The sequence below is a fragment of the Castanea sativa genome, chromosome 7 (genome assembly GCF_040712315.1).
Source record: "Castanea sativa cultivar Marrone di Chiusa Pesio chromosome 7, ASM4071231v1".
Taxonomy (NCBI): domain Eukaryota; kingdom Viridiplantae; phylum Streptophyta; class Magnoliopsida; order Fagales; family Fagaceae; genus Castanea; species Castanea sativa.
In genome coordinates this window covers 44,633,163-44,644,102 of record NC_134019.1, presented here as the reverse complement: position 1 = coordinate 44,644,102, position 10,940 = coordinate 44,633,163, and the positions used below count along the sequence as shown (strand labels likewise).

Sequence of the window (10,940 nt, the reverse complement as noted above, 5' to 3'; positions counted from 1 at the left end):
TCATTTATAAAAAGCAAGCATCTTGATGCAAGTGTTCAATGACTGGAGGAAGGAATACTCTATCCAATACAAATCCTCAATAATAGTTCTAGCGTGTTGCGCTAACCCATGAGCCACCTTATTGCCACTATGCCTTATGTGAGAAATAGATACCCACTGTAGACCCCTAATGAGATGTTTAATATCTTCCACGACATTCCCCAGCAAAGATATGTTTGCTTCTTGCGATGAAATAGCTTTTATTACATTCACATTATCTCCCTCAAGAACCAACCTGGAAAAGCCTGCGTCAATAGTTTTTCTACATGCTAACAGCTCACCTTCCTCACTACTGTGTACTGTTGGCTCTCTTGCAGACATGGCTGCCATGACTTCGCCTTTGTAGTTGCGAATTATAGCCCCAACGCCGGTTCTGTTCACCTCAGAAAAAATTGCTGCATCAAAGTTCAGCTTAAATGCCGATTCTGGAGGTGGTTCCCAATCTGTCCTGCTGTTCTGCATAACCGGTTCTGCATCAAGTTGCTGTTGAGCATGTTTGTACTCTTCTAAAAATTCTGCTGCCCTCTAATTAAGAGCCCCTCGATCAATGAAGTTGCCACCATAAAGAACACTGTTGCACCTATTCCAAATGAGCCAAGCTTGAATCAAGAAGACTTCCACTTCCTCCAAAGACAATCGGTCTAGTAGGTACTCCAAAAAGTGCAGCAAATCATTCTGACTTGTGCATCCCTTCTGCAGAATTTTAACACTGCTAGCCCACACGTCTTGTGTAGCGACACACTCCCAAAGTGCATGAATTGTTGATTCAGGACATCTACAGCAAATTGGGCATATATTGTCTGTCATAATCCTTCGCTTGGTCAGGTTCAATCTTGTTGCAGAATATCATTACACGCTCTCCATCCAAACACTTTGATCTTATTTGGAATTTTAAGTTTCCACAAGGCAGCCCAAACTTGCTTCCCATAACTTCCATTAGAACTTTCAGCCCTTCTTCCAACCTTCAGAACCTGTTGCACAACCCTATATGCTGATTTAATAGTGAATTGTCCATTCATATTATGCAGTCATGTAATGGAATCAAACACACTCCTTCAGCTAAGGGGAATTTTACATATTGCATCAGCCTCCTCCTCATGAAATAATGCCATCACTACTTCAGTCCTCCATTCATGTAATTCATGATCAATGAGGTCTACCACAACCCAACCTTCAACATCATCATTGGGCGGATGAAGTATTCTATGTGAAGGAAAATTTGGAATCCACTTGTCACTTTGAACCCGAATTGAGCAACCATTACCCACTCTCCAATAATGACCGGCCTTGAGGATTGGTAGGGCTGCCAGCATACTTTTCCATACATAGGAACTATTTGGTGATTCAACTGCCTCAAGAAAAGAAGTCCGTGGGAAGTACCTCACTTTAAAACACTGATAAAGCAATGAATTAGATTCTTGAATCATTCTCCACCCTTGCTTGGCTAGCATGGCTAGATTAAATGCTCTAAGATCACGAAAGCCCACTCTACCATCTTTCTTTGAGGTTGACATTATCCCAACTTCTCCAATGAATTTTCCTTTCATTCCCAACTTGTCCCCACCAAAACTTTGCACATAAAGCATCCAGTTCATCACATAATGTCATTGCGAGTTGAAATACACTCATCGTATAAGTGGAAATAGATTGAGCCACCGCCTTTATGAGAATTTCTTTACCAGCTCTAGATAGAAGCATACCTTTCCAACCTTGTAATTTTTTCCACACTTTATCCTTTGAAAAGGGAAAAGTATGGTATTTGGCTCGCCCAATTAGAGTTGGTAGCCCTAAATATGATTTAAACCGGTCAACTTCCTTGACACCCAAGATCCTCAGCATATCCTCTTTCTGACTATCTATTGTATTGCTACTGAAATACACCGAAGACTTCTCCAAATTGATACTCTGACCCAATGCATGTGCATAAAGTTGAAGGATCTCATTAATGGTCACAACTTCAGATTAAGTTGCCTGGCAAAATAACAAAGAGTCATCTGCAAAAAGGAGATTAGAAATTTTGGGTGCTCTTCTACAAATTGACACTCCCTTAATGCTTCCATCTACTTCAACCTTTGCCAATAGAGAAGTGAATCCCTTTGCACACAACAGAAACAAATACGGTGAGAGAGGATCCCCTTGCCGGATTTTCCTAGATGGAATAATATTGCCATATGGTCTTCCATTCACAAGAATAGAAAAGGATGGTGTAGTAATGCAGCTCATCACCCTTTCAATCCACACATCTAGGAAACCCAACTTCTGCATGATGCCTTGTAAAAACTGCCATTCAACTTTGTTATAGGCTTTGCTAATATCAAGCTTCAACGCCATAGAGCCTTTTTTACCCTTCTTCCTGGCGTGCATAGTATGCAATGTCTCATAGGCCACCAAAACATTGTCTGTAATTAACCGTCCCGGAACAAAAGCACTTTGAGTTGGAGAAATTACATGAGGTAACACCTGCTTCAATCTATTTGCAAGCACTTTTGAAATGATTTTATAAATCACATTACATAAACTAATTGGTCTAAATTTCGACATTTTTTCCGGATTTTTTACTTTAGGAATTAAAACAATGTTTGTATGATTTATTTCAGGTATCATAATGCAATTATTCAAAAAATCCAACACAGCAAACACCACATTATCACCCACAACATGCCAAAATTTTTGATAGAAAATGGCATTCATACGATCCGGACCAAGAGCCTTGGTTAGTCCCATTTGGAACAACGCCGCCTTGATTTCATTAGTTGTAAACTCTAGATAAAAACTTCTGCATGTCATTAGTTACCTTTTTGGTGACTGCACTCAGGCACTCCTCCATCCGGTCACAGGAACCTGCACTGAATAAATTATCAAAGTAGTCAAAAGCTACCTTGACCACATCCTCCAGTTCCTCCACCCATTGGCCTTGTGCATTTTTAATACCCATAATGTGATTCTTTCTTCTCCTTTATGATGCTTTTGAATGAAAAATTTTAGTATTTTTATCCCATGATTCAACCACGAAACTCTAGATCTTTGTGCCCAATAAATTTCCTGCTTCAATAGATGCTCATCCAATTTTTTACTCACCTCCAGATATTAGGCCTTACTCTCCTTAGTAGTTTTAGCCTGGTTCAAAGTATCCAGCTTTTGTTGTAATTGTTTGATAACATTAGCTTCAGGTTCAGCTCTAGCCGACCCCCATGCCATAAGTTCCTCACCACATTTTTATTTTTATTTTTTCCTTAACAGTAGCCAATCCGATTTGCTCATCTTCCACATTATGCCATGCCTCCATTACCACATTCTCAAACTCCTTCCACAACAACCATGATTCCTCAAACTTGAACCCCTTTCCTCTCCTATGTCTTTGTTGTTTATAACACCGAACCTGCAAGATGATAGGTAGATGGTCCGAAGCATGGGAAGACAAGTGTGTAACATTACTCATCTGGTATTTATCAATCCACTCCTTATTAGCTACTGTACGATCCAGCGTCACTTTCGTATTAGCACAGCTTGGCCTCTTATTGCTCCAAGTAAATGGATAACCTCTAAATCCCAAGTCTTCCAGTTGGCAATACTCTAAAGGATCCCTAAACGCATTAATCTAGGACATTTGTGGTGGCCTTCTTACTTTGCTTTTCTGAGACATTGAGGAATGCGTTAAAATCCCCTATCACCATCCAAGGTCCCTCCACAAAAGTTTTTAGATGAGCCAAAAGCTTCCCCAACCTCTCTTTATTTTGTGCCTCCGGCCATCCATAGAAGTAGGTGAGATACCAAACAAATCCATCATCCTCCGTAACCTTGGTCAACACATGATTTGCTGTATAATTTATAACCTCCATTGCTACATCATTCTTCCATAGTAACGCCAATCCACCCCCTGAATCAAGATATTTTACGATAAACTTATTCTGAAAAGGCAAAATCACTATATAATTTATCAAACCCCTCCTTGTCCAGTTGTGTCTCCCTTAGAAAACACGTATTGGGAACTTGTTCCCTCACAATTTTTCGAAGGCTTCGACCTGTCCAAGGGTTCCCAAGCCCTTGGCAGTTCCAGCTTAAAAGCCTTATTGCTCTCGGCAAGGGTGAATCATCACCCCCGCTGATCCGTCATCACTACCTCCTTCATCACTTTCCACTTTCCAACGTTTTGTACTCACAGTGTGCAAGTCTTCAGTCTGCCTTGCATTTGGTTCACCTTAAGAGGTTCTTTTTCCAAGTGTTGGCATGTTAAAGGCTTTAGAAAAACCACTTAACCCAAAGTCCATTCTGTTGAGATGGGTCCAAGTAATTTTGGGCTTTGAAACAAGAGGCCCACCATCAACTTGGGTTTTTGGATTATCAGAACTTGCTGCGGCTTCTATGGCATCTCCTTGTAATTTCTCGGATAGGCTAGTGTCTGATCTATTGCTGGAGATAACAGATATATCCTTCTTAGTCTTGAAATTCCCCAAACTATCCGGACTCAATGTCGTAGTATCAACCACTGCCATCCCAAAAGCATTGTCCTCAGTTGCGTATCTATTACCCTGCGTAAACTCAAGCAGCACTCCTGGAGACACATGAATTCCTATAATCTCGGTCTCTCCTGAAATCACGGCCTTTCTTGAATCATTGGACTCATCCTTATCGTGAAAACTTGGACTCTCTGATTTGAGATTTTCCACCACCGTCACCGTCATCTTCACCAGTTGCTTCAAATATTCAGTTGGTTGCACCGGTTTATCACCTGCACTACTTGAACTATTATTATTTCGCCTTGGTGGAGATCTTTGCCTACCCCCTGTTGCTTTTAAAAAATCCCCATATTCATACTTCACTTCTGCAGTATTCTTCATTGCTGCAAAGTGAGCAGCACAATGACTCAAATCATGGCCTAACAATCCACAATAATGGCAAAAAAAGGACAATCTTTCATATTTAAAATTCACCCATGTACGCTCCCCATCCGAACCAGCAATAAACGCACCCCTTCTGAGCGGCTTGGATATTGGTAACGATACCCGGACTCTCATAAAGTAGTTAAAATCATCCTTCCTTTGCTTCCATTCCACTTCCTCCACCACCCCTAACCTGCTACCAACCTCCTTCGCTACTTGAGGAAACACCATATTGAAAGGGGCACCCTATATTTGTATCCAAAGAGAGACATTCTCCATTCTTCTATTCCCCACAGTCATACCCTTTTGCCATCTTTGGAGCATAAGAATTTGATTATCAAATGACCAGGGACCTCCTCGAAGAATTTGGATCATATCAAATTCCGATTGAAATTTGAACTGGAAAAGATTCGATCCAACCTCCAAAATTTGCATCCCTTCATCCAGCCCCCAAGATCTTCTTAGAGTGTTTTTGGCTGCCACTTTATTGTAAGGCTTGCATGTAAGGAATTTCTTGATAAGGCTTAAGTTACAGCTCTCGATAGCCTCCTGACGGCCATCATTAGATATGGCAATCACTTCCTCTTCATCTGTAGTTAACATTATGTGCTCTATTCTCTCAATAACGTTGCCTACCATACTAAACACTGATTGCACTTACCGCTACGAATATGAAAAAGAAAAAGAATACTCTCTGATTAATACAAAGGGAGGTAGAAACCCGTATTAGAATGAGAGGAAAAGCTCCACAGAGGAGTGGTTATTTTTGGTGTTATCCATTTATTCCAAAATGGATAGATAAAACTTTAAGAATTTCATGGTGGATTTATCTTAATAATTCTAGAAGATCTTAATCCGAAATAGTTCAATATGACCAAAATTATTGAGGACTTCTTCCATTTAGAATCTTTAGGTAAGTACCAAAAGGAAAAACAATCATGTGTATTGTGTTCATGTTGCATTCAGTGTATTGATATTGGATGCAAGCCAAATCCTTTTTGATTTGTAGAAGCCAAAAAAGGTTAAGAATGAGTAGCAGAACGTGCAACAAAGACAAGACAAGCCTCCAGGCCATGGTAAGCGCATGAACAACAGACAGGCCATGGACTCACATGGAAGTGGAGCACGCATGATGCTCAGACACCACCCACTTGTACCCAGCCAATATAGGAGCGATGGGCCATGGGTTAGAGGTAAGAGAGGGTATGGTTTGGCGGTGGGGAGAAGGGGGAAGTCTATTCTAGGGTTTCTGCTCAAACTCTTTTGAGAGAAATGTCTTACTGGGATGACATACCACCCAAAAGAGAGAAAGATGAACTGGAATCACTAGGTGCATTCCATAGGATTTAGTAAGAGAGAATACCCAACCCTTATCCGAATGGGAATTCCACGGAGAGCAAGAAAACAAAACAAAACTCTTTTGTTTAGGATTGGAACGTGGCACAACCAGCACAGGAAAATGGTGATGGCTAGGTTACCGACAGACTAGTAGGTGGTCTGGGAAGAGCACCCACACTAGGACAAAAGTAGTTGAGGGGTAAAACAGTAAAACTCATCACGACAAGAAGTATAAAAAGGCCTTGGCTGTGCACAATAGAAAGAAAAAAGCAAGCAAAGAAAGCAAGAAGAGTAGGAAAAACAACGAGAGACAAACAGAGAAAATCAAGTGAGAAAATAGCCAGAAATAAAAGAAGCAAAAGATAAAAATTAAAAGAGGGAACATAGGAATAAGAAATAAATGGAGAGTGTAAAGAAAAACAGAGAGTGAGGAAGCAAGAGTGTGATATGGGCATGTACCAATAGGCTACTCCATTCTCTCCCTCTCAATAGCCTACTCTCTAGTAAGGTTAAATGATTCGAGGATAAGCCATTTAGGTCCATTCTTTCAAAATGAGCAATTTACGTGGCAGGATTTTCCTGTGAGATCGCCCACATTAAAGAGTGGTTCCATTCCTGAACTTAAATCTCTTAAGGAGCCGAGCATAGCAGACTAACCATTATTTTTTATTGAGCAACCATTAATATTATTTCTTTTTCTTTTATTGTTGTTACTAACATATTTTTGTCGTACTCATATCACTGTATTTTCCCCTTTACCAAGAAAGTGGTTTACTCAGTATCTTTGGCTGGCAGCAAATATACTGTCGTGGGCACGTGACCAAGGTCTCAGTAAAGGGGTCCTAACTTGCGCATAAACTGGCTTGAGGTGAGTTCTAGTCAAGCCAGTCCTGACTCTCCTACTCCAGAACTATTGTGCTATAACGTAGTAGGTAGCAATCCAGCCTAGAAGTATAGAAAGGCCTACCACAGGCATTAGAATCAACTAGCTCTTCTTAGATTTGAATTTGTCTACCAACTCTTTAATCTCTTTAAATTTAACTATTAAGTCCTCCTTAATATTTTCAATCTTATTTTAATTTTTTTATGGATTGTTAAGCAATTTTCTTATATTTTTCAACTAACTTGTTAGATTCATCAAGCTTAGTCTCAAATCTTTTAGAACTTATATCATAGTAATACATTTCCTATAAATCTTATTATAGGTTTCTTTAAGGACAACACTTTATCCAATTTATCATGGTCATTCTTAGGGGAGTCACCGCTCTTATAAGAGGCTACAAAAGCCTACTTTTTACCTCTAGAGTCTCTCCTAGATTTAGACTTATCTATGACAAGAGGGGTCAATGATCAACTTAGTGATTAATACCTAAAATAAAGTTAACCTGCTCTGATACTAATTAAGAAGTTATAGTTTAGACCTCGTTAGTTGTTATTATCAAACTTTAGCCAACTTATTAAATTTAACCAGTTATGAATTATGATAGTTAATAGATTTTGGTTAAAAACCACACCAACAAATCACCATAATATAAAAAGCAGAAAATATAAAGAATACAATGATTTGTTGACAATGTGAAAAACCTATAGTTAACACCAAAGGAAAAAACACATTGAGGTTTTATGATCAACCTCAAGACAAAATCTACTATTAGAATTGAAGTTTTTACAACTATAAAAAAAAAAAAAAAAAAAACCCTTACTTCTAGTTGCTACCTCTAATAGTAACTAACACACATAAATGTGTTCCTCCAATTTCGTTGGACTCTTTTAATCTAGATTCTGCCAAACATGAACTTCCTGCTCACGAATTCAAGGGCCACCTCAAAGATTCTTAAAGCAAATTGTGTGTGTAGGCACTGTGGGTTCAACTTGATCGCCAATCATTACACAAATTGTTCTTTAGATTTTCTTTGATATCTTCAGTTAGATGTTGAATAGAGAGTTAGGTTATAGAAACCCTAGGTAAGCATAAAACTCTCTCTCCCTCTCTCTTATTTTCAACTCTTATGATCCCTTAAATATTTTAGTAAGGCTCGAAATCCAAGTCATGAGCTGACTTAATGGGTCTGATTGAGAATTAGGATTCTTGAAACCCAATTGATTGAGACTTTGTCAAGACATAGCTTGATAAATCGATTATGTGTCAAGCTTTCAGACGCTTCCTTTTACTTGAGCTGATCTTGGGTCTCCTTTCTTAATCTTGAACTACAACTTTATGACAATTATTTCTTCATGGTATGCCAAAATTTAACAAATATTGACTAAACAAAAAATATAATTTAGTCAAATACAAAATTTAAGAACTGTATTTTGATACGAGGATAGTCCAATACAAATATACAAAATTGAAGAATTAGGACACATGTTTTACAACTCAATTTAAAACAAAAATTTTAAACGCATTACACATGTCACATTAACTAGAATTGATCATACCTACTTTCCAACCAATTTCACAACATGCGAAGTAATCGGTTGTGGGTGATAGAAAAAAAGAGGTGGGTCAATGTAATAGTTAGTAGACAAAAAGTGTCCACTAATCATTGTCGATTACTTTGACATGTTGTAAAATTGATGCTTTGTTTGTTTTGAAATAAAATATTTTCCGTAAAATGTTTTCACATTTTTAGATTTTTGTTTGCATGTAAAATGTGGTCAAACTTGTAAAATATTTTCCTTTGATCGTAAAATCCTTTGTAAAAAATTGTAAAAGATTTTACCTTTAAAAATTTGGTAAAACAATTTACAAAAACGCATAACGGCCCTCCCCCCTAATCTGGTGGTTAGGTCTACGATCTGATTCTCAAAGGCACTGTTCGAATGGTCTTGTTGTTGGAGATTGTGTTGTGGTGGATAGGTCACAGGAGCCATTGATCCAACAGTTAGGTTGTTGGAGCTAGTGGTTTGGTAACGAAAATCACATACTTGAAATTGTCAGTCCATACCGGTGATTTGGTTGCCAAAGTTGTCGCTCCACTAGCCGGAATGGCAATCTGATCATCGAACCTCCTACACTAGCAGTTCGAGTGATCGAGCTGCAAGTTTTGATGATTTGTGCTTGAAAAATTTTACATATTACACCAAATATATGAAAATATTTTATTTGTAAAACTCTATCTCTCAGAGAGATAAAATTTTGGTTTTGTCCCCAAGGTCTATTAGTTAATAATTATTACTCTTTATTGCAAAAAAGAACAAATTATTTTATTATTGTACGCAAATTCAGTCTTATCTTTAGGGTCCATTTGGTTGGAGGAGTGAAAATGTGGGAGGATGGAAAATTAGTGAGAGGATGGAAAAGTGGGAGGATAGAAAAGATTTGGTTTTCCCTCGTGTGTGTTTGGTTGGAGGGGTGGAAAAGTGGGAGGGTGGAAAAAAATTTTGTTTGGTTGGAGAGAAAAAATGAAGGATGGAAAATTATGTCCTTCTTATATAATATATAAGAAATAGATATAGTGAGAGGGGTAGGTTAGTGCAATAAAGTAAGGGTATTTGTATAAATTACATCATTCAGCATCTTTTCCTCCCCATTTTCCTCCCAAATTGGGAGGATAAAAAAAGTGGACCTAGAGGGATTATTTTCCTCCCTATTTTCTGTCTCTCTTATTTTCTCTCCTAAACCAAATGGTGAAAAATGCCATTTTTCACCTTATTTTCCAATAATAGGATATTATAAAAATGTCTCTAAATAATGCTAGTATCATAACTTCTGCTACAATTTGTTTCTGTGGCAAGTTATTAAAGGTGGAGTTGTGAACCCATCACTTTTATCCCACCACTCATAACTTGCCATGTGAACTAGTAGTGGGCCTTGTGGAAAAATTTGTTGTTTTAGCATTATTTTTTTTAATGGAATTAGCTTACCTCTACTACTTTTCAACTGGAATTTCCTTTTGTTTTATTAAGAAACTGTCACATCACCTATTAACTAAATAAAATGTGGAGATTAAAATTTACTACCACTTACTATTGTGTATTTAAAATAAAAAGAAGATTTCCAATTAAGAGAGTACGGGAGCTAAGCTAAACTTTTTTCTACTATTTTGTGAAAAAGTCAACAGGGACTTTTATTTTTACTTATTTTATTATTGCTACCTGTAGGTCTGTCCGCAGGTCGGTCCGGGTCGGGTTTGTGCCCAACCCGGAACCGACACGCCGGAATCGGGTGGAGAAAAAATGCACCCGCCACCGACCCACCGGAGTAATCGAGTCGGACAGTTCAGGTCATCAACGGGTGGCAGGTGGGTCGGTCGGAGTCAGAGATCTAAGAATACGACGAGAAAACGGTGAAAAAAACATAGATCCGGCGAAGAAACCTAGATTTCGGCGAAGTTTTCCAGAGTCCGACGAAGTTTTCCCTTAGATCCAGCGAAAATCGCACCAGATTTGATGAGATTTCGCCAGATCCGGTCAAAATCTCACCAGATCTAAAGAAAATATCGCCGGATACTGGGTTTTTTCGCCGAAATCTAGAAGAATATAGCCGGATTCTGGAAAAATGTCGCCAGGTTCTGGAATTTTTGCCGGATTCTGGAAATCTCTCGGTCGGTTCAGTTTTTTCAGGTCGGATCCGGTCGGTTCTTCGGGTGGGTTGGGTTACCGGATCCTTCTGGACAGCCCTAGCTACCTGTCATATGTGCTTACGACAGTAGTTCCATAATTGTTGCAGTGGTTTGTCTT

The 10,940-nt window shown here is 38.7% G+C and overlaps 1 protein-coding gene across 1 annotated transcript; it reads right to left on the bottom strand.

Moving 5' to 3' along the window:
• LOC142644544 (uncharacterized) lies at positions 1-501 on the bottom strand. Its single transcript, XM_075819131.1, has one exon. The coding sequence runs from the start codon at positions 499-501 to the stop codon at positions 1-3; it is 501 nt and encodes a 166-aa protein (XP_075675246.1).
• Positions 502-10,940: the final 10,439 nt, after the last annotated feature.

Coding starts and splice junctions, on each gene's coding strand:
- LOC142644544 (XM_075819131.1), bottom strand. CDS start 501: ATGCAGAACAGCAGGACAGATTGGGAACCACCTCCAGAATCGGCATTT.